Source organism: Hyposmocoma kahamanoa, unplaced genomic scaffold (genome assembly GCF_003589595.1).
Source record: "Hyposmocoma kahamanoa isolate Upper Pololo Valley unplaced genomic scaffold, ASM358959v1 78, whole genome shotgun sequence".
NCBI classification, from domain to species: Eukaryota; Metazoa; Arthropoda; class Insecta; order Lepidoptera; family Cosmopterigidae; genus Hyposmocoma; species Hyposmocoma kahamanoa.
In genome coordinates this window covers 7,955,308-7,978,860 of record NW_020653945.1, presented here as the reverse complement: position 1 = coordinate 7,978,860, position 23,553 = coordinate 7,955,308, and the positions used below count along the sequence as shown (strand labels likewise).

The following is a 23,553-nucleotide window of genomic DNA, read 5'->3' as shown; positions in this document are numbered from 1 at the left end:
TAGGTCTTTCACTTTGAACTTATCAAGTAAACTAGTCTTTAATTTTTGTTTTGCCAGTTCACAATTTCCAAAAATGAAAATGTCGTCAACATAAATCACTACAATTAGCTTCTTATTATTATTAATCTGTTTCTGGTACAAACAAGGTTCTATTTTCGATTGTAAAAATCCTAAAGCTAACATCTCTTTATCTAACTCATTAAACCAAGCATTCGAGGCTTGTTTTAATCCATATAAAGATCGCTGAAGTTTACAGACTTTGGTTTCCTGACCTTTGACTACTGCTCCTTTCGGTTGGAGCATGTAAATGTCTTCCTTTATCCTACCATATAAAAATGCAGTAGTGACATCCCATTGGTCAATATACCATCCATATTCAACTGCTAATGAAAACAACAATCGTAAAGTAGAGCTTCTAACTACAGGGGAATAGGTTTCACTATAGTCTATGCCACGTACCTGTGTAAACCCTTTAGCTACTAATCTAGCCTTGTACTTGGTTACCTTTCCATCACTATCTTTCTTTATCTTAAATACCCATTTGCACTGTATCGGCTTCTTATCCAGCGGAAGGTCGACTAACGTCCAGGTCTGATTCTCCTTAAGTGATTGTAGCTCAGCGTTCATTGCTTTCTGCCATAAATCACCATCAGACCTTGACAACAACGCTTCTTCCACAGTCAATGGATCATTATTAATCACGCTTTCCATAGCGTATATAACATTACAGCCATAGCGATCAACCGGTTTACACTGTCTCTGAGGATACCTTCTTTCAATGTGTTCAGGTAATGTCACATCCTTTTCAGCAACATCCTCTTCAGGTACTCTCTCCTCCGGCACAACGTCACATGTATCATGAAAGGAACTATCGTGCACCTCTGAAGGCCCTGCTCCAATATCAAGTTCGTTACGTACACTGGACTGAACATTCGAATCCGTATTAAGGCTTAGACGAACCACTGAATTGTCTAAATTCTTATCTCGAAGAAAAATATTTTCTAAAAATTTTACTTCTCTCGATGTAATCACTTGCCCTGTCTTAGGATTCATTAAACGATAACCTTTTTGATTATCTGGGTATCCAATAAATATCATAGGTTCCGTTTTAATGTCCAATTTGCGTCGCTTCTGTTTTGGTTTTAAACTGAAAGCCAAACAACCAAAGATTTTTAGATGACTTAGATCTACATCTTTTCCAGTCCAAAGCTTTTCTGGTACAGAATTGCTCAAAGCTTTTGTCGGACTCCTGTTCTTTAAGTATACCACGGTATTAACCGCTTCTGCCCAATACTTCTTACTCAAATTCGCTTCCGATAGAAGTGTTCTCGCCTTTTCAATAATGGTCCGATTCGCCCTTTCCGCGACACCATTCTGCTCCGGTGTATAGGGCACAGTCGTTTGGTGCTTTATGCCTGCTGACTTTAAAAACCTTTTAAATTGACCATTACAATATTCTGTCCCATTGTCAGATCTCAGGCATTTTATTGATTTACCAGTCTGATTTTCAACTTCCGTCTTATATTCACGAAACTTATCGAAAGTTTGACTTTTGTTCCTCAAAAAATAAACATGAGTCTTCCGAGTATAGTCATCAATAAGTAAGAGAATATACCTCGAACCTCCAAATGATGATTCTTCCATCGGCCCGCAAAGATCAGAGTGAACGATCTGTAAAATCTCGTTCGCTCTCGTACCTTTATTTTTAAAGGGACTCTTGCACGTCTTCCCTTCGATACAGGGAATACACGGTTCGGACAAATCACAACTTTTAAATTCCATTCCAGTCACAAGGGTTTTCAATTTTTCCATATAATTTCTACTTAAATGCGCTAATCGTTTATGCCAAATATTCGAAAAATTTTCATTTTGTTTTGACAATGTCAAATTGACGACCTTGTTTTTCTTTTCTTCTAACTCATAAATTCCGTCAACTTCATGACAACTTGCAACAGTTCGATTCTTATTTTGAATAGTGCAACCTCCTTTGTCAAAATTAATGCAATAATTTTTCTTGGTTAAATCGCTTACCGAAATTAAATTCATGGATAAATCGGGAACATGTAAAACGTTATTCAAAAATAATTTTACGTTTTCGCCGACTTGAGGTTCAGCGTTCCCTCGTCCTTGTACTTGTAGCTTTTTACCATTCGCTATAGAGATTTTCATGTTGCCTTTTTCTGGTTTGTAAGACAACATCTTTCTCTTATACCACATGTTTTTATTAAACGCCTTCTTCGCATTGAGGCAGGCATTCGCGGTTTTCTTCCGCTCTGTGCACTCGGACGCCTTATGTCCTTGCTCGTGACACTTATAACATTTCCAAATAAACTTCTGCTTACGATCATTGATTTTAATGTGTGATCTAGCATTTTTCTGTGTCTTTCTCGTCATAAGGGCTTGTTCGTGGTCTGTGGCTACCTCCTTGCTTTGTCTACTACCTTCTTGTAGTAATTTGGTCTTAATCTGCTCCAACGTGATCTCTTGACCGCTGTTATCTACAGCCATGATTAAGGGGCCGTACTCAGGGGTCAATCCACCGAGCAAAATCGATATGATCCAGTCGTCTTTAATTGGTGAATCGATATCTGCCAACTGCTGTGCAAGGAACACTATTCGCGAGATGTATTTTTCCATAGATTCAAAGTTTTGTAATCTACTATTAAAAAGATCTCGCTGAATGGAAATTCGTCGACCCCAGCCTTTATCTTCGTAAGTCTTTTGTAGGCTATTCCAGGCCTCCTTGGCAGATTTAGCATTGAATACATGGGTAAAGCACTCTGGTTCTAATAATAAACAAATAGTCGTTCGTGCTTTTCTGTCTGCATCACTATCCTGCACATCTTTCGAAATTACTCCCCACCAGTTTTTATTTTCCAAATAATTTCTCACCAAGAACTTCCAATTAGGGTAGTCTGACGAACCTCTCAATTTCTGGATACCGCTTAAGCCGATTGAATTATTTTCGTCCGACATAATTTTACAAAAAAAAAAAATTTCACGAATTTCACAACCACTTATTTATTTCCTGCACGTAATTTTAGGTTAATTACTGGGGTTCTGGGCCCATAACCAGATGAAATTAACGTGGATTAATGAGGAAATAATAAAGCACGGCACGTATCACATAGACATAGTTTTTTATTTTATTGTCAACAGTTTCTCATTGCTATGACAACCAATTCAAATCTTATGGAACTAGATTATAATAGCCAGTATCTCCAACATTCAGAAATCACTATTTGATATTTTGTTGCGGTTTAGAACTTATAAATATGTTCTCATGTGCGATATCAGACACATGTACAGGCAAATTTTTATTCACCCTGATGATCGCGTTTTACAAAATATTATCTGGCGAGAAAATAAAAATAAACCTGTACAATGTTTACAGTTACAAACAATTACATACGGCCTGACAAGTTCCGCCTTTTTAGCTTCTCGATGTTTAGTTGAGTTGGCAAATATATATAAAGACAATTATAAATTAGCGAGCGAGGCTATTATAACAAGTTCTTATGTAGATGATCTTTTATGCGGTAGCAATAGTTATCAAGGCGTGATTGACTTAAAACAAGAGGGCTTTCTTTGGCTAGAGTTGGGTGGTTTTGAACCACACAAATGGTGCTCTAATGATATGTCTGTATTACAAGATATTCCGACGGAAAAATACGGTTTTCAACAGAAAGATCTTGATCAGGATTTGATAGTGAAGGCATTAGGCATTTCCTTCAACATTGAAGATGATGCATTTGAGTTAAGCGGCAAGGTTATAGCTGCACCTGAAGTAGAGACTAAGCGTACTGTATTAAGTTCCATAAGTAAATTTTTTGATCCAATGGGTTACGCTGGCCCTATAGTCGTCAAGGCTAAAATAATTTTGCAACAGATGTGGAAACACAACCTAGATTGGGACGCAACTCTTCCTTCCAAACTTCAAAAAATCTGGAAGGAGTTTCATTCTTCAATATACAATATGGATAAAATTTTTACATCTAGAGACTTACATCTACATGAAGCACAAGAAGTGGAATTGCTCGGATTTTCTGATCATCTGACGCATATGGTTGTTGCATATATTTGAAGGTGCAAACCGTTGATAAAAAATATCACATAAATCTCTTATTTATTATTATTTTTTATTTATGCGCCAAATCTCGTATTGTTGGCTTAGATTCCAAATTAACTATTCCAAAACTAGAACTCAATGGAGCCTTACTTTTATCTAAACTAGTTTCAAAGGTCTTAACCATAATAAGTAACGTAAAAGGAATATTTCTATTTTGTGACTCAAAAATAGCTTTGTGGTGTATAAACACTGTTGAGGAGAAATTACCATCATATATGGCTAATCGTGTCAAAGAAATTAATAAATTAACTAATGGTATGACATGGAAGTTCACTCCAGGTTTGGTAAATCCAGCAGATATTCTGTCTCGCGGTGGAGAGCCCAAGGATATTTTACATAACTGCTTGTGGTGGCATGGTTCTGATTATTTAAAAAACAATTCCTACTATTTCCAATTATCAGATGTAGAGTTCCCTATTTCATTGTTTGATGAGCAAGTAACTCAAACCTCGAATCTTTCTACTGACAATTGCATAATGCCATTTTTTACAAGGTTTTCAAATATCAATAAAATGCAACGAATTATGTCTTATATGTTAAGGTTTATTAACAAATGTAAGAAACTCTCGACAAATATACAGGTTATATTACAGTTTTAGAACTTCAAGATTCTTTACAAGTTATCATACGATATGTTCAACATCATTATTTCTCAAAGGAAATAGATTGGATAAAAAGGGGTGTTGACTATAAAACAAATTCTAGTTGTCATCTAAAAATGTTACACCCTTTTGTCGATGATAAAAACATTCTTAGAGTAGGCGGAAGATTACAAAATTCTAATCTACCGTTCAATAGGAAATTTCCAATAATTTTGCCTAAAAGGTGTGACGTAACTCGACTCATAATTCTAAATGAGCATTTAATTTTATTACATGGCGGTCTTTTAAGTCGTTGTATTGCCAATATAGTTTTGTATCATACTGTGACTACTACCTATTTGTTAAGAATACTATAGAAATACTTATTCTAATATATGTAGTTATATATTTTGTTTAAATGTGTCTTAAACATTTTAATATTTAAGTTGTGACTGAAGTGTCAATAGGTGGTTTATTTTAATTTCATGCGCGGGCGCAATTTTGTCAACGACATACAATTTCTTTTTTGTTAAATACTTCTTTATTCCTTTGCAATTTATTTATTTTTGTTTCTTTTGTTTATTCACAATTGTTTTTCATTTTGGCATTTTCAGTACATTTTATATTTACAATACATTTTTTTATTTATAATTCAATATAAATCCTGCAGTCATTAAATAACGCGGATTCTTACACCCTCCATAAGGCTAGATAAGTCATTAATATAAACTAAAAACAAAAATGTGCCTAGAATTAAACCTTGAGGGACACCCATGCTAATTGCAGACCCTGATGATCTCCTACCGTTAACATCGACCCTCTGTACCCTACCACGCAAACACGATTTAAGAAGGTCGAGATCACGTCCCGCCACACCATAATGGCGAAGTTTCCTGACCAGTGTATCATGGTGCACACAATCAAAAGCCTTGAAAAGGCCACAGAATACACCAATAGCGTCATGTGAGACTTCCCATGCATCAAATATATGATTAATCAACTCGACACCAGCGTCGGTTGTAGAGCGACCCCGAGTGAAACCAAATTGGTCGTTGGTTTCTTTTTCGCTGTTGGGAAATCATTTTAAATCTCATTTCTCTATTCTCATGGTATTTAGCTATACAAATTTATTAAAAACTCACGCCACATAAAACTTCAAACAATTTTTCTAAACATAGAACATAATATGAGCCTTCCAAATTATATTTTTCTAATCGGGTATTTTTCCGGAGAAAGTCCTCTATTTGAATTTTTTTTTTAAATTATTCAATTACTACATAGCAAAGACGAGAGTAAAAAAATTATGTTGCCATGTCTACTACATTTTTTTTTAAATTTATTAAGGCTTTGGCGAAGCCATCAGCCTAAACATGAAGTTTAATTATGTTTCTGTAAATATGGCCGCCACAAAGAGGATAGGCAATTTGAGGCGGCGTGCTTGGATTGATTCGGGATTCCTTAAAACGGGCCGATACGTGTATTTTAGTTCGTATACTTTCGCGTTTTAATCTTCGATTAAGGAACAATAGCACTATCCTATTCCACTTCAAACTAGATTTCACAAAATAATTGAAAGTCAAAATAAAAACGACACTTTCCCTTCAAAAGGTCCAGAGCGAATCCACCATGTCCACTTCACTCTTATTAAAAAAAACCGTCCTGTCAATGTCAAATTGACAAATACTAATCACTGACAGAAACTGATCACTAATTGTTCGATTTGTTCGTTTTGCTGTTCTTCCAATGAAAATGGCTTTACTGCAAAAAGCTATTCTTAACAACCCAAAAACTGTACAAAAAACGATTGGAATATTTTATAATGTCTCAAGAAACCGTAAGGACGTAAATTGGATAACTTTTTATAGTCTTGCCAACGCCAAACGTCGATGTTATTGTTACGTCATTTTCAGACTGGAACTATCAATACAAACCTGGTCCATACCCCAAGACAAATGAGGAGCGCGCTGCTGCAGCAAAAAAGTATGGGCTGACTATAGAGGAGTACACACCATATCCTGAATCAATGGGCTATGGTGATTACCCGAAACTCCCTGACATCGGTGCCGATTCCAAGGATCCACACTACCCTTGGGATATGCCTGAATTGAAGAGGAACTTTAATGAACCAGTTAGTTAAAACTTTATTTTGATAAGGTCCTTTGTTTTACACTTTTTAATAAAATAAAATAATAGTCTATTTATTAATTACAATTTTCCCATTCCCATTAACAGTCCCATTAATTACAATTTTTATCTCATTTTATTATTTTTTAGGTTCATGCATTAGCTGAACTTTATGGTGAAGACCGTTATGACATCAGTATGAGACCAAGATTTCCAGTTTGGTACCAAGCATGTTTTTTGTTTGCGGTCCTTGGTGGGTCTTTTGCCCTCTATTACTACTTAGAGGATTTTAAAATGGGAAGACCAGTTCTGGTGAAGCAATATCCTAAAGATGGACCTCATTATATGTTTGAATGCGAATGAAAATCTTAAATTAATTGTTTATTTAACTGCACATTTTTAAGTAGCTTCAGTAAATAAAATTCTGGATGTTATTAGGTTTTTCATTTTGAACTTGTTTTGAAATTATTTGTGATAAAATTGTACAAGCATTACAAGAAAATGAAACTATTCTTGATTGAACTTCAGACGAGTTTGAAAGAACTCCGTTCATTGTGTTTGAGTCAGTGATTATGAACTATTATAGTTCTTGGGTTTTCGCGATTGTTACACATCGGAAATGAAACTATATTTCCTATTTTTGGTTTTCAAACAAACCGACATTTCGGGCCCTATACAGGTCCCATGGTTGACTGTCAAGCGTGACCATGGCACCTGTAAAGGGTCCGAAACGTCGGTTTGTTTGAAAAAACAAATATACGCGATTTCAATACGGAAAAATAGTTTCATTTCCTAACTATTATAGTTATACTGCAATGCCTGTGGTCGCTATGAACCATTGCGAGGGAAGTCAGTAATGTTTATTATTGTTTTTAAGACTGAGTGGTGCAGGATTTGTACAAAGTAACCAGGAAATAAGACAAGATTAGAATTCAGGGTGCCTTTCATAGAAATTGAGTGTGTTCTGTTTGGTTTTTCCAGTATTACCTTAGTTGACGAGAATCGGCCTTGGGGAGCAGTCAATGAAGACAAGCACTTTGAGATGCATTGGCAATTTATTTGTAGATATAGGCATATCTACAAATATGGAAATGGAATGGAGGCCCATTTCACTTTTCTTGTTTCGTTATTTTGGTCGGTTAGGACCCTTTTAATAACTTACCATTCCTTTTTTTGGCCTTATTCAAAGATTTTTGATTCTCTCAGGTTTTTAAGTTTTGAGTTCCACCATGGAACTTTTCTACTGGAGGTGTGAATTTTGGGAAGCAGCAGAGACACTGATGATGTCCAGGAGGTGACTTCAACAGTAAGCTCGACACTCATGTGTTTGATTAATACAAGTGGTTTTGATTGCTTTGGGACACCTTTCTCAATACTACTTTAGTCTATCACTAGATATCCCAGCCTGTATTATTTGCATTTCTAAATTTGCACATGTGGCAGGCAGATTCTGTTATCAGATCAAATCTTATACTTATGTGATCAGACGTCTCTTGACTGACACGCCAGCAGGTTACATATTGGGTAAGTTTAGGTGTTGATAAACTCTAGAAAAGCACAATACAATGAGGTTTGCTGTCTTGAAATGTTATAAAGGATTTTTTATACACCTTAGGCAATTGAAAAAAATAAAAAATCAAAATATTTTAATTATGTTCAGGTTTAATATTTTTCTTTTATCTTCATTAATATTTCTAACAGGCCACTATATTTAATGAACTGCCTATATGTGTGTAGATTTATTTCCGATTTGTTGAAATGTGTGAAGATTCATTTCCGATGTTTGAAAGGTATAGTTATATACATCTTAAATATAAAATCAATAACTCTATATTCACTTATAAATACTAGTAAAGTATTCATCTTCTAAATCATACAAATCTGCTGCAATATCATCTCGTAACGACATAAGTTTCTGGTCACATTCCTGTTGTTTGGTTCTGAATAGTTTGGAATTTTGTGTAATGGCTTCATTGACTGACGGGAAGTCATTCAGAATCAAATACTGTTTGATATCTGATACTAGCTTCATTAGAGATTCTCCAGCTCGCACTGAAAATAGTTTCAATTATTAATAGAATTGCATGCATAAAACAAGCAAATGTAAATTACTGTTGCAGGTATTGTCACTTTTCATAGTTGAAATAAAAAGTGTGTTGTGAAAGGAAATAAAGTTTTGATAGCCAATGTGAATGTTATGACTTTCTAATGATTAATGACATTATTGCTTCCACAGTTGGATCACTGACATCCAAAGCAATTAACCCTTTCATGCTGACATATCAACTGTGAATTGGCAACTGGTACATCTCAATTTTGACAACTTTACAGGTGAAGAAAAAAACTGTTATATAGCATCTGGTTTATTAAATAAAAATACATAGTATACATATACCTATACATACATATATGTGTAATAAAAATATTTAAAAACTATGTCTTTTTATTTAATAAACTACAGCTATATAAATGATGCAAACAATATTTTACTCCATCCAGTAAAGTTGTCAAAATTGAGATAGTACCCATTGCCAGTTCACAGTCGACATATGTGTTGTCACTATTTTAGTAAAAATATTTGAAAAATTTTATAAAATTTCAAAATAATTTAATTTTTTTTAAAATTATTGATGAAAACAAAGCTTCACATTAGACGCCATGTAGCTTTAGGACACTATGATGATAACAAAATTGTTAGTGAAGCTATGTGTCTCTTAACAATTATATGCGGCCAAGCGACAGGTTAATGAAGCACTGAGATCTTATTTTTTTAAATGACACTGTACTTTAGATATAGTTTTTTACTTTGTTATTAATCTTAAGTTGTAATCATCATTCAATCATTAAATCGTATCATCTTAAGTAAGTAAGTGAGTTGGAAAAAAGAACCTTAAGTGATCTTCTTTTTTTCGTATGTATGTTACGCGATAATTCCGCCATTTTAAAAGAAGGTACCTCCATAGCCCATCCCATTTAATTTTGAACAATATCATCCAACTTCACGCATAAAGATTCATTTTTATAAATAGCACCTAAATTTTATTATAAGGAGCAATTATTTTATTAGTTGATTTTGCTATTCTCCAATTCAAGGCGTTTTTCTTTCTCAATATACTTTGAATAGTGAGAAGTGATTTTTATTATTTCCTGTGTCAAGTTCCGTATAGTGGCGAACTAGGGGATGAATCCAGGTTTGCGCACTTTCCGGTAACCGTTTTCAATAAAACTTGGCAAATAGACGTAATTCCACGTACTTTTGAGGTCGGTTATTTTAGTACTGTGTATTCAGATTATTATTATAATATATCTTACCAATATTAGCAGCTCTGACTTGCATTTCAAATGTGTCTTGTTCTATCTGTGTCATTCTGTTGAGCTGAGATTCATTCTCGCCTTTGGCAAGCTTGATAATTTCTGAAAAATGAGAATGAAAACATTTATAATACTGTTTGAAAGTTGAGTGCGAGAATGTCAGAGTTCATTAGTACTGGTGTATAAATAATTAAATATAAATAGCAATCTAAATACAAATAGAAACTTTACAACGAAACCATACCTTCAAAATTCTCCAACATACTCTTTACATCTTCTTTTAATCGTGTTGTGTATGACTTCAATAAAGCCTCTTTATTTTGTGGCAAGTTTCTGTGCATCGCTGTAGTACTTTATACGAAAATAATTATTTAAAATTATTAAAATACTCAGACGCTAATCGCTTGTAATCAATCACCACAGATTGTAAATGTTAAAACTTGACAAACTGTCAATGTCAAGTCAATGTTATAAGAAAATGACAGAAGCCAAATAACCCAAAAAAAAAAAAAAAAGAAGAAAAAAAAAAATTTTTTTTGGGCAGTGTTAAATGCATTGGAAAATAAATAAAAGTGTAGCTCCCATGACTGACTAGACATTGGCAAAATTCTAAAAGAGAAGCCATCCTTCTTTTTAAAAATAGAATAGAATAGAATTTTTTTTTTCCATTTTAAAAAAGTTTACAAAGAGTTGGCTATATGGTGTGAAACCTTTGCCTTTTCCCTAATGGAAAGAATTGAAAAAACAACAATCAATGTTTTATTTTTGTTTATTTTATGGCTTGACTCTAAAGTAGTTCAGCCAAGGCTTTATTCTGTTAATTATCAGTGTAAATGGAATAAATACCACTAAATACTTTAGATTTCCGGAAGAACATCATCAGTGTGGAAATTATGAACTTTAGTTTAAAACAAATGTGTTCCAGAACTAGGAAGGTAATTTTTTTTTCTCCGCATTTCTGTGGGTCAGTCCCATATCTTTTTACATAAGTTTTGTTTATAGTGTTTATTGTATGTATATTAGTTACCCTCTCTATCAACCTCTTGGTTATGCGGGGAGGGCGCCATGACCTGTGCTGGCGAGCCCGCACAAGGACCATCTAAGCAGCGTAACGTAAACGTGCAGGTCCTAACCCCGGATCTGCACGTTTGCACGCACTTCATCCGGTTCTCTGTAAGGCTAGTGCCTTAGGTGAGCCGCCTCGGGTGCACGTCTAGCACCCTCACTATTTTCCAGATAGGTATCGGAGCAGTTGCCACGCTCACTTCCCGTTGCGTTCCGCACGATTAACGGTTGCCACCGCTGAGCCGCCGACTACCAAATCTCCGATTTTAGTAGGTCTTGTTTTAACGAACTGCAAACGGTAACCCGAGCAGCACTCGGTCTAGTATCCCCTACTAAAATAAGACATTGAGTATCACTTCTTAATCTTCATTAACACTTAAACGGTTATATATTTCGTGAAAATTTGTAATTAATTATTACCTAAGTTGAGGTATAATGTAATCTTAGTCCGGTGTTCGATTAACTAGGCCAAACGTGAGAAAATGCGTTACTCATAAAATTATTCGAACCAATTTTGTGCCGGAAGTAACATGAAGAAAAATCGGGAAGTGATGTGCAAACAACACATCACTACCTCTAACTAATCGCAGCAGTCGCTACAAATCTCTTTTGTATACGTTTCATAGTCTATAAGTTTTAGTTTTATATTTAAATATGTGATTCGCTCTGGACCTTTTGGAGGGAAAAGCGTTGTTTTCATTTTGACTTTCAATTATTTTGTGAATTCTAGTTTAAAGTGGAATAGGATAGTGCTATTGTGCCTTAATCGAAGATTAAAACGCGAAATTATACGAATCTCGAACTAAAATACCCGTATCGGCCGTTTTAAGTAGTCCCGAGTCAATCCAAGCACGCGGCCTCAAATTGCCTATCCTCTTTGTGGCGGCCATGTTTACAGAACATAATTAAACTTCATGTTTAGACTGATGACTTTGCCAAAGCCTTAATAAATTAAAAAAAAAAATGAAATATGTTTGTTTTTGGCGCCTTTTTTTGACTTTGTTTAGGACTTGTGTTTGCTGTTTTGCTTTGATTGAAGCGACAAACGTGTTCTCCAGTAAATTATTAAAACCTGAAAGTACATTTGTTTGGCCATGCTCACTCGTTGTTAACAACCAACCTTTAACCCATTGATACAGTCCACTACACTTCCTTTATTTTTATACCTTCGTAAAGGTTATTGACACCGATCAGATAATCCGATGCAAGATTTGATTGAACAATTTTGGATTTTAATATTTTTAATGCAGTATTATATTTAATTAATACACTTAATTTACGGAACAAAAAATTGTTAGATAATTTGAATCCTTGACAGCGCTATTGCACTAGATACCGATTGTTGACTTTCAGTTACGCCTAGTTTAAGGAAGTTAAAAAGAAAAAAAACATACATTTTCTCAAATTTTATTGACTTTCACAAATGCATGTATGTTACATACTTACTGATTTACAACTTTGTCTGTGCGGTAAATCTTGCATATTCTTTGAGTCTCATTGCGTTGATATTAATAAAACCAGTGCTATCTTCTGGTGAGAATCCACCAGCTATATCCATCGACACCAAATCTTTGTTGTACAAGCTGGTAGAACTTCTCCTCGCCAAAACAGACACTACATACAAATTAGAAATGTTTTATTATGAATTTTTTTCAAATTTAGTATACAATGATGTGAACGTTTTTCTTCTTTCAAAATTTCAGTATTGAAGCCATTGACTTACAATTGTAAGTCAATGATTGAAGCAATAAAATGTACGTGCGCCTGGCATAGTATCTTCTTAGAGATATCTACAAAAAAAGAAAACACCGTCAATAAATTAAAGAATAATTTATTACCGTTGCCTTTGAACAGTTGCACTGTAACGGTTCCAGTGACAGTGTCTTGAGATAATTCCAAGCATTTTCTGGTGTAAGATGCCTCAGGGGAAAACCAGAAGCCGTTGTACACGAAGTCAGCCATTTTATCCTGCAGATACTTCTTCAACCTGTAGTAATCAATTGTGAATAAAAATTTCATAATTAATAATATTCGATGTTGCCACGTGACTCTTCTGCATTATCGCCTTTTTACTAAACACTTATGTAAAATACCTACACTTACGTTTCAACTCGTATACATATGTCATTTTTTATATCATCATCAAAATGAACGATTAATCTTTTTTTTTAAACTAACCTTAGGACTTCTCTATCAAGGGCATACGCTTCCAAGTCGAGATGAGCAACGTGAAGAATTGTGCCCGCTGGAGTTTCATACAATCCCCTTGACTGTAATAAATCACATTTTCAATAGACCATTTGATTCGCAAAAGAAACTGGTATTTCATCAAGATTTTAATTTACAAACATTGAAATAGCATCCCTTTTAAATTGCATAAAACCACGACTCATGGAATGCTGGCTATACCTCTATCGAACAAGAGATATTGTTGAAACATAAAAAGTACCTTAAGGCCTAGAAAGCGATTTTCAACGATGTCTATACGTCCAATACCATGCTGTCCTCCCAATTTGTTCAACGTCTCAATCAGAGACAGAGGATCATTCACCAATAAAGCTTTCTCTTGACCACTTGGTATTTGGATAGATACTGGCAAACCTAAAAAGCGACAATTATATTTTATATCCGGCATGAGGGACAAACGGTAAGCAGGCACATGTTTCAAAAGTAAACGTAATTTTAATAAGTCAGTATTCCTCTCACTACAACCATGATGGAGATTGCAATTTTATAAGTAGGAACATTGAAAAACGAACCTTTGTAATTAAATTTATTGAGTGTGACGGTGTTTTCTGCCGTCCACTAACGAAAACGCGTCTAAGAGACAAATTGTCAAATAACCATTTTAAATAGCAAAAAATACAGTACAAAATTCTTTTTTAAAAACAAATCACACAAACAAATCTCTTTTAAAAACAGTTGAAATTAGTTAACGTGTTCTACTTACAACTTATCGGAACGATAAAAAATCGGGAACGACAGTTAATCGTGTCGTGCTATATGTGAACAACTTCATTTAAATATACAAGCCACGACACTGTAAACTGCACGACAATCTGTCGTCACGATATAGTGGGAATGCGCCCTTAGCGGACGGCAGTTTTACTATCATGATATTTCATTATTTTTATGGGATCGAAAGAACTTTTCTTAGTGTTCGATGTTTGTATGTATTAATAGTTATAACAAACGGAGTAATTTCACAAAATAATTGAATATCATGGTAGTAAAACATCGAGACGTTGAATAAACGTAATTACAATTATTAAAGCGACATCTCTAGTCACCTGCCTGAGTGAAGAAAAAGATTTCCCACAGATGGCACTACGCCAAAAATGTCGTAAAAAACCAAAAACAAAGATCTGCAAACATAGAACAATTCGTAAAGTTGCTAGTTCGTTCCGTGGCTCAGTGGCCAGAGCGTCTAGCACGGACTGCTGGAAGGCGCTGGGTCGAATCTAGCCAGATCGAATATTTTTTCTTAGTGTTCGATCTTTGTATCAATAATTAAAACAAACCTTTATCAAAATTGATATCGACGGTGCAGGTATAGTCCTCGGTAGTTTGCAAGTCGCGAGTCATTTTGTATATTCCTTTAGGCGGTATCGTCGAGGGATCTTCTAACACCCCAGATTCGTAACTAGTGAAAAAGAGGTAGAACTTGTAAATGAGCAAGGACAATGAGTTACATAAATAACGAACGAATTAATGGACAAATAAAAAAGGCGTATTTGATAGACATTTATTTTTTGTAATAATCGTCTCGCTATTATACAAGGTTATTTGTAAAATAGTAATAACCCCGCAAGATTATACTATAACTAATATCATAAACAACAACTTTTTGTTCCATGATTTATTTAAATTCATCAGATTTTTGTTTCGAAAAAAAAAACAAAAATATTTAAATAGATCGCTCTAAACGGTCATAACTCTGTATGGTAACAAAACAAAGCGCTAGCGTAAAACCAGTCTGATGAAAAACACTGAAGTGGGGAGTACGCTTGTACGTTTGAACTTATAAAAATAAGATAAGATAAAAAAAATCCGACCTCAAAAGTTCGAGGAATTATATCTTTTTGCCAGGTTTTATTGAAATCGGTTAGCGAAAAGTACGCGAAACCAGATTCATCCCCTAGTTTGCCGCCCTCAAACTTAAATGGGACCAACGGCAATCATCAAAATCCGTTCACAAATATAGAGTTATCGCGTGTGTGTTACGCGTAACACACGCACAAAAAAAATAAAATAAAAATACAGTCGAATTCATGAGCTCCTCCCTCAAAACAGAAGTCGGCTAAAAAGTATCAGCGACATGATTTTGATTCATATCAATCGATCCGATTGGGTAGTCTCAAAATCAGATGGGTTTCTGAGCGAGAAGATGAACCTGATTCTTATTATATCTTCTAATTCGTGAGTTAAGTCAACTATTAATAATAATATAATAATAATAACGCACACACTCAATATGGCCCCGCACTAGGGAAACCCTGTGTCGCGGGTGCCATGGACACACACATAGACAACCACCAATTACACCCAAACTCACGAGAGAAATAAATGTAGGCCATACAAATGTTTCTCCCGACCCGGGAATCGAACCAGGGACCTCTGCGTGGCAGTCCGGCATGGTAACCGTTCGGCCACCGAGGCACTTGTTTCGATTACAAATATCAAAAGTTTCCGATGGGCCAGTTGTGAATCACAATTGTGCGCCTCGACTCTGAAAAGACGCAGTTTCCGATCGGGAAAAGCAATCAAAATCAAGCTGCAGATTACACAAATTCAAAAGTTTATTTTTGGTAAAATTATGTTTTGTAAAAATCGTGGAACAAAAGTTGTAGTTTATGATGTTAGTACTAATATAGTGATGCGAAGTTGTTAGTATTTTACAAATATCTTGTATACACTGAATTAAGTACAACTAAAACAAACCTAATATGCATAATATTTTCATCAGTAGACCACGGCGCTTTAGGAGTAGCAGATACAGGGATATTTTCCTTCTCGGCAAACGTAAGTAGGTCAATCCGTCCTTGGAATCTTTCGAAAAATTCGGGTAAGCGCCATGGTGCTATAACCTAGAATTTCACACTAGATTGTACAGACGTGCAGTAAAATTTATGGAATGTATAACTTTACGACACAACTCGGCATTTGGTGTTCTAAATTTTTATAAATTAAATGTAATACGATCGTCACTTATGGGATCGCTGGTCAGCACAACTTATATACCTCCGGCGAACTCTCGTCAAAGCTCAATGCAAGACAAAGCAGTTTCGAATTGACGAAAAATAAGTAAATATTTTAATTTTCGTTTTATTAAAACTTAGCTACCCCTTGCAATACTGGTTATAAATCGAAAAACTTGTAGCTGTTACTGGCATTTGATTATATTTTTTTTATAATAATATATAAAAAAAAATTATAATCTGTCAAAACAGCCATCATAGCGTGCCGGCACTGTAGTGGAGTTATTTAACTAAATAAAACAAATCAATAATTCATTTTCTAAATTTTGACCAATGTGCGTGTCAATAGATGGCATTGTGTTTATAAATTAACGCTTCCTAATATGGGTAGATGGCGCTAATCCTAAACAAAATAAAAGAACAGTTAGCACTACCGCGCTTTCCACAGACATACATAGACGCCGCAAGTGTACGTACTTCGCATGCCCAAAGTAAGTGAAATTGACTTGCCGCTGATAGACGCCGCAAGTGTACGTACTTCGCATGCCCAAAGTAAGTGAAATTCACTTGCCGCTCGCGCTGCTACACTTCAGAACGCGCTCGACCGTTATCGTAGATAAACACTAGTCGAAAACGTGAAAAATGCATTATTGTGCCATTATAAACTGCAAAAGCACCATAACTTTGGGCAAACTAGTAAACAGGGACGTTTCCTTCCATGGGCAAGTGATTTTGTAATCAGAAGATGCAGCATTTATTTTAAAAACAATTATTTTAGTTTTGTATGAATTTCGAGAAAACAAATATGCAACCGAGTGTATGCCTAATTTTTGTAATGCATTGCGGCTTTTACTTGGTGCGATAGATTTGCGATCCCTTGTTAATACGCCATGAATATCGAACGGACGCACTTTTGTATAATGCATTCAATTTCGTGGTTCCGCCGCTTATACATTTCTTTGGCCAAAAACATTAAGTGATTTATACATTAGGCAACACTGTTCTCGATTCTGATCGATTTTGAAAACAAAGGGACGAAAATTATTATGACCTTAGCAATATTATAAAAATATTCTATAACTCTTTTGTTATAACGTTTCGTTTTTATTTTTTCAGTTTTGTAGTATCTATTATCAGTAGTATCTGTAATTTCGATAAATTTTGCAGCACGTTGCCTCGAATGTCCGAATATAGTGAGCAAATAATTACATACATCGCCGGATATGTAGTACGGGTAATCGGGTAAAAGGCAAAAAAATATATAATGCAAAGAATTACCATTGCGTCTTTACAAAAACCTGGAGTTGGTCATATGTATGAGTTCGGTGCTTTTGAGGACGAAGGTGGTCTAGTTTATTCCACCTAAGATGCTACCCAAATATGTAAAGTAGCAGAGTTAGAAATCCGAGAAATAATAAACAAATCACAAACATTTCACACGAGACCGTCGTTAAGTAAACCTCCTCTGATTAATCAGATTTTACCATATTTTTCAGCAGTAACATTTTCATTTGTCTTGCCATTCATCAATTTGATCAATTACCAACAGAAAACTATCTAGTAAAATGAATTAAGGCAGTCGCAAGTTCATACTTTGACGTGCGTTTTTATTATTTAAGTTAATCGATAAGATCCTTTATTACAAAAAGATATTATTTATTAAAGTCATTTTATTGGAAGGACAATAATTTAAATATTTGAAGTCGATTAAAAACTAAAGTCTTAATTTTTTTAAGCAATCAATATTTTTTTTAAACAAGTGAAATAAAGGACTTAACTATCTTATTCTAGTATTTTTCTACTATCTTATTATTACGACTACTTGTGATCAACAAATTATTAGAATTTGAAAGGAATACGCATGTTTACGCGTGATTATGCGTCATCTAGTTATCATTAGAAATTAGAGTAGCTTTGATGAAGTAGAGCAGCTTGCCAATATAAAACATTATTATTTTCTTTAATGGCGGTCACTAGACTTGAGTCGGTAAAATAAATTAATTACAAAAGTAGCCATTTGGCACTCTTCGCCACACCAGGTGTATTAATAGGTACTATATACATGACTATGCTCCGTCTTGTATCGCAAATAGCAGTCCTCGAGTTATTGATTCATGGTTATGCAAAGAAGGGCAGTAATATTAGATTCGTGCATTTATTACATTATCTGTCTATTTTCTTTTACTTATTCTGGTAACCCAAGGTTACTCACAAGAGATTGCTATATAGTGATAATGCCGTTAGTTGTGCCCTGTCTTTTGTTGGTCTACGTATTTGCTTGTGTGCAAATTGTATTTTTTCTTAACTACTTACCTTTCCTTGTGGCCATAAGGAGTACACGCTGAGTTCAAAGCGTACTTGATCGTTGCCTTTTCCTGTTGCTCCATGAGAGATGTACCTAATTAATATAATTAATTTTCTTAGTTCAACACCTAGAGATACTTAGGTAATATATCCATTTAATAGTGCATGCATCAGCCCTTGTAGCATGGCCACACTCCGGACATTTCATATAACGCACGGTCGAAAATTATTTACCTACTACTATTACTACATACAGAAAGGCGCTATCTGCACACGCGCAAATGTGTGCGTGAAGTGGCAGGGTTACCCATCACTTGCTCGTACTATTTATTACGTTACGTGATCAGAGCGGCAAACTATTATCTATAATTTAATTATAGAATCCTAACAATTACACATGTTCATTACGTATTTATATCGTTATAATATTATATTTTTCATTAATTATTTGCATTACTTATTGGTTCTCTGGCATGGTTACGCATGATAGTCGCGACGCGCGCGCTATTGGCTATCTAAATTAGATCTGACAGTGACAGCCAATAGCGAGCGCTTATTTCAATTTTATCGCGCGCGTCGTTACTATCATGCGTAGCCATGCTACGGTGATGTAGATGGTTAATTAAGTCATTTTTTATGATACTAAGTGGTGGGACGAACAAGTCGTGCGCCTGATGGTAGGCTATACGCTTGTCCATAACAGTTGCAGTGCCACTCAAAGCTTTAAATTGCAAAGATCTGAGGTGCTCTGAGATATAAGTTGAAAAGTGCCTGTAATTTCACCAATACCCTTAGCCTTCAAAACCGGAACGCAGTAATGCTTACACTACCTATTGCTTGGCGGCAGAAATAGGTAGGGTGGCAGTACTACCCTGGACGAACTCTTTCACAAGGATCTCTACTGCTACTAAACTACTACTGAGCATAACTAGGTTTACCAGCGATGAAGATCATATTTGAAAGCAAAATTTTAGCGACTGTCTTAAAGTCCGTGAACAACAGTGGAACATACATAATTGGACGTAGTTAAGCAAAAAGTAACAACGTAGTTAAGGACCTAATCCACAAAATTATCAAAAAATGTGTTATATGTATGTACCGAACGGTTCCTAAAGTCTAACCTTATAGATCTCCAAAAAAAATCCAACATATAAACATAAATAAATATCTCTGGAGTTACATGACATAATTAGTTTTGAAAATAAAACAAGAGTGAGAAACACTTTTAAACTTCAAACTGCCATATCTGGAAAGTGAGTGGCTATGGATTAGATCCTTTTTGTTTAACTACGTCCAATTGAAACTACAAAATTCCAAACAAATGCAAAATACGAAGTTTGTTTTTTTTATCAGGCTATTAAATAGAAGCTGAATATTCACTTAGCCCCAAGTTTCATGGCAGCCTTGACGATGCCCACAGAGATGCAAGGCCGAGCCAGCGAAGTGCCCAAATAGTAACGACTTTCGTATACCAGCCCCATTTGTATGGCTGGTAGCATGTAGTTACTGACGAACTCCTTGCGAAGATCTTCTACGATGACCTAAGTATGTAAGTAAACATGACTGTATTGCCATGCGTGCTAATATTTGACGAGCTCCGTAGTACAGCGTTTAGTAAAATGGGCGCTAGATGAGGTTGCGGATTTAATTCCCGATAAGATCAATCAGGAAAAATTGCCAATTGAGGCTATCAGCGCAAAAGTGGTGTTAACTCACATTTTTTCTGTATTATTACTTTAATCTTAATAAAAATTAAAAATGGAAGTAAATTAAAAATAATTTCTTCGGCCGAGTGTGGAACAATTAACAACCCCTGAGGATGCCTCGTAGAGAGGCGAAACACATCAAACACATGTCGGATATATTTTTGGTGGTGTCTGTGACTGTAGTTGCGATATGTTATTTGTTGTAATATTATGCGGAGGGAGAGTGAGAAAATTAACTGCTTGAAAAAAATATTCAACACAAGCGTAGCTACTTTGCATGATTTAACCTCCACCGGGTTCGCGAAGTAAGTAGTGGTGGATTTGCCCTAAGGCCCAGTAGGTCCGGGCCTGGGCGGCCAATCGTGACAAAAAAATTCACTGAGGATATCAAGAAATAACTCAAAGTACCTAAATATACTAAAGGCTACCGCACATAATGGCGGGCCGCACTGCATCGCATCGTATAACAATAATCTTCCTAAATCACTTTCGTACATTTTATGTACGAAATATAAATATGTTACATATTATCTAAAATGTAATTTATAATCTCTACATCTCTACATATTATCACCACCGCGTCAGTCTGTCTGTCTGATCGCGTTAAACTAAAAAACTACTGAACGCTACTAGTGCAGCTATTATCAGTTAACTAAATGATTGAATCAATTTCGATAAAAGCTGGCAATAAAGTAAACTCATTATGTAGTCTACCAGTATATGATGAGCGCTGAGAAAGGGGCTGCTGGTACTGATTACATGGTCTTTTGCCTACGGCGGCTAAGACTGCAAACCCGCCACCTAATTTCTACTATTGAGTACCTTTATTGCCATATTTTCTACCTTGGCGCTAACGGAAATATTAAAGAAATAAAGTGACCAGCCATTTTGACGTCAGGTTGGCTGGACCACTTTACGGTTTTCATGGTCCCAGCAGTATATAATTTACTTTTTTTATTTAATTATTAATTTAATTTCTACCTAAACATACTTTTTTTTGAACTTTTTTAGGAAGCTTCTGTAAAAAGTTATTTAAAAAAAATAATAAAACGCCTTTATCTTATAAATAGCGGAGCGCAGTGTGTTCGTGGACGCGAGCGCAGCAAGATATTTTGGTTTGTCGCACTCCGCGCTACGTTTACGATGACGACGACAACGAGCAGAGTCGATGCGCGAACCTAATGGAGCACTCGGTGTTCTCATATACAGGGTTATTTTTAAATGACTAATAACCTCGCAGGACTACATTACTAACATCATATACTACAACTTTTGTTCCATGACTTTTAATAATTCGTCAGATTTTACTTTCATACAAAAATAAAAATATTTAATCGTATGCTCTAAACGGTTATTAACACTATGCGGTAAGAAAAGAACACGCTAATTGGGCTATGATGTCGATGCGCTAATGTAAACAAATCATCCGATGCGAAATGCACGAAAGGGGATGGGGGAGGGAGGGAACGCTCCTACGGGCGGCGGCGGCGGGGCGTCGGCGTCGGCGGCGGTCAGTCATTTTGATGCATTCGCGTCGTAAATGCACATGTTATTTATTGTTTTGTAACTCTAATTATTAGCACGATGACGTATCGCTATTCAAGTGCAGAGTATACATACGGAAATGGTGCGGTTACTTGCTATATGTGGTGACAATGTGTCGGAAGCCTGCCGCGAATATGGAAGACGATTTCCTACTGTACATACACCAAGCCAAGTTACAATGTTAGCTGCCACACAGCGATTAAGAGATCACGGACAATTTTACCCTAGGTCCAGGATTGTGGATTCAGTGTATTGTCAACAGCACATCATGTTACATGTTTGTGTTCGAATATCGTAGTATATCGGAACTAGCTCCGCCAATATTTAGCTCGATGTGCTGCCATTCGTACAAACCCAGCAAGCGAGTTAAACGTGGAAACAAGCTATTAATTAACTTCTAGGTATTAATCACAAGAATTGTGCTAGTTATTCGACGTAAAAGATGTAGGTCATTTCGTAATAATAATTGTTAAATAAATTGCATTATTTGTAGGTATTATTTAGCCCTTGCGTAAAAAGCGCGGGAATTCCTACCGACAGACAGCACGCGGCCGGAAGGCGTTGCTATACATATGTTTAATTACTACTTATTACCAAAATACAGATCTAAAAACTGTCAGACAGCACAGAAAAAATTTAAAAGTTTGTTTTCGGTAAATTTATTGCGTTTTGTAAAAAGTCGTAGAACAAAAGTTGCTCCTTATAATGTTAGTAATGTAGTCCTGCGAGGTTATTAGTCATTTAAAAATAACCCTGTATATACGTATTTTTGGAGAAAAAAATAAAAGTATATTTCTCCATAGAAAAAAAAAATATCTGAAAGTATCAATTTTTGAAGAAATACACAACAATAAAAGATGTTGAAACGAAAAAAGGCACCACTATGCGTACTTTATACAGCAGTTGTGCCTTTTTTCGTTCCGTATTACAAAAAAAAGTGGGTTACACCACGTTTACGCTGATAAGAAGAGAAATAAGTTCTTGGCAGTGCTTTGAAGTTAATTTCGTTGTTCTGGTATCCCTAGTACAGGGAATTACCTGCAGGTAATTGCTGTGCTTGCATGGCATAAACAATTGTAAATTAACGGAATAAGATCGTTATCGACATTACTTCCTGAGTAAATTCGGATGCATAGATAGTGCTGCGTAAGACAAGTCAAGAAAATATACTAAGAAAGAAGAATGTTGTGAACTTACTTCTTTCGCTCCAATAGCCCTAGCTTTCTGTTTAGCTTTTTCAAAATCTTCATTTTGACCTATGTCGGCCATATAAGCTACTACGTCGTAATTCTTTTGAATCAACCTGTACAAATAGCAGAAATAAATGTTAAATAAGTTGTCTATAGCTCGGAACAATGTTAATAAAAAACACAAACTAAATATATATCACCATTTCAATATGCAGCTGGTGTCCAAACCACCTGAATAAGCGAGAACAACCAAATCTTTAGGCATAACGATAAATAAAATTTTTAAAAATCGTTATGAATAAAATAGTTACTTCGTGTACAGAGACCTGTGGAGTGAACTGCGATATTTACAGCCATACCTAGCACAAGATAACCCACAGGTCATTTATACAATAATAC

The 23,553-nt window shown here is 35.4% G+C and overlaps 3 protein-coding genes across 3 annotated transcripts; 1 reads left to right on the top strand and 2 right to left on the bottom strand.

Annotated features, from left to right (window-relative positions):
* Nucleotides 1–6,389: 6,389 nt before the first annotated feature.
* LOC113233243 (NADH dehydrogenase [ubiquinone] 1 beta subcomplex subunit 8, mitochondrial) lies at nt 6,390–7,264 on the top strand. The gene is made up of 3 exons (XM_026468285.1): nt 6,390–6,544; nt 6,621–6,838; nt 6,985–7,264. The coding sequence occupies exons 1-3, from the start codon at nt 6,454–6,456 to the stop codon at nt 7,195–7,197; spliced, it is 522 nt and encodes a 173-aa protein (XP_026324070.1). The 5' UTR covers nt 6,390–6,453; the 3' UTR covers nt 7,198–7,264.
* A 1,109-nt stretch (nt 7,265–8,373) lies between these two features.
* Nucleotides 8,374–10,560, bottom strand: LOC113233284 (mediator of RNA polymerase II transcription subunit 22). The gene is made up of 3 exons (XM_026468348.1): nt 10,391–10,560; nt 10,147–10,248; nt 8,374–8,886 (listed from the first exon to the last, which is right to left on the bottom strand). The coding sequence occupies exons 1-3, from the start codon at nt 10,485–10,487 to the stop codon at nt 8,669–8,671; spliced, it is 417 nt and encodes a 138-aa protein (XP_026324133.1). The 5' UTR covers nt 10,488–10,560; the 3' UTR covers nt 8,374–8,668.
* A 2,081-nt stretch (nt 10,561–12,641) lies between these two features.
* On the bottom strand, nt 12,642–23,490 carry LOC113233046 (argininosuccinate synthase). The gene is made up of 10 exons (XM_026468001.1): nt 23,355–23,490; nt 23,162–23,267; nt 20,094–20,254; nt 18,723–18,807; nt 16,153–16,298; nt 14,733–14,854; nt 13,661–13,812; nt 13,390–13,481; nt 13,050–13,198; nt 12,642–12,825 (listed from the first exon to the last, which is right to left on the bottom strand). The coding sequence occupies exons 1-10, from the start codon at nt 23,417–23,419 to the stop codon at nt 12,662–12,664; spliced, it is 1,242 nt and encodes a 413-aa protein (XP_026323786.1). The 5' UTR covers nt 23,420–23,490; the 3' UTR covers nt 12,642–12,661.
* Nucleotides 23,491–23,553: the final 63 nt, after the last annotated feature.

What these genes read in the sequence shown, in the direction of transcription:
- LOC113233243 (XM_026468285.1), top strand. Translation starts at nt 6,454, where the DNA reads ATGAAAATGGCTTTACTGCAAAAAGCTATTCTTAACAACCCAAAAACT. An exon ending in TTATAATGTCTCAAGAAACC is followed by an intron (nt 6,545 to 6,620) that starts GTAAGGACGTAA and finishes CGTCATTTTCAG; the next exon opens with ACTGGAACTATCAATACAAA. An exon ending in AGAGGAACTTTAATGAACCA is followed by an intron (nt 6,839 to 6,984) that starts GTTAGTTAAAAC and finishes ATTATTTTTTAG; the next exon opens with GTTCATGCATTAGCTGAACT.
- LOC113233284 (XM_026468348.1), bottom strand. Translation starts at nt 10,487, where the DNA reads ATGCACAGAAACTTGCCACAAAATAAAGAGGCTTTATTGAAGTCATAC. An exon ending in TATGTTGGAGAATTTTGAAG is followed by an intron (nt 10,249 to 10,390) that starts GTATGGTTTCGT and finishes CTCATTTTTCAG; the next exon opens with AAATTATCAAGCTTGCCAAA. An exon ending in AGTCAGAGCTGCTAATATTG is followed by an intron (nt 8,887 to 10,146) that starts GTAAGATATATT and finishes AACTATTTTCAG; the next exon opens with TGCGAGCTGGAGAATCTCTA.
- LOC113233046 (XM_026468001.1), bottom strand. Translation starts at nt 23,419, where the DNA reads ATGCCTAAAGATTTGGTTGTTCTCGCTTATTCAGGTGGTTTGGACACC. An exon ending in CGATATCAATTTTGATAAAG is followed by an intron (nt 13,813 to 14,732) that starts GTTTGTTTTAAT and finishes GTCGCTTTTTAG; the next exon opens with GTTTGCCAGTATCTATCCAA. An exon ending in CTTGATAGAGAAGTCCTAAG is followed by an intron (nt 13,199 to 13,389) that starts GTTAGTTTAAAA and finishes TGATTACTACAG; the next exon opens with GTTGAAGAAGTATCTGCAGG.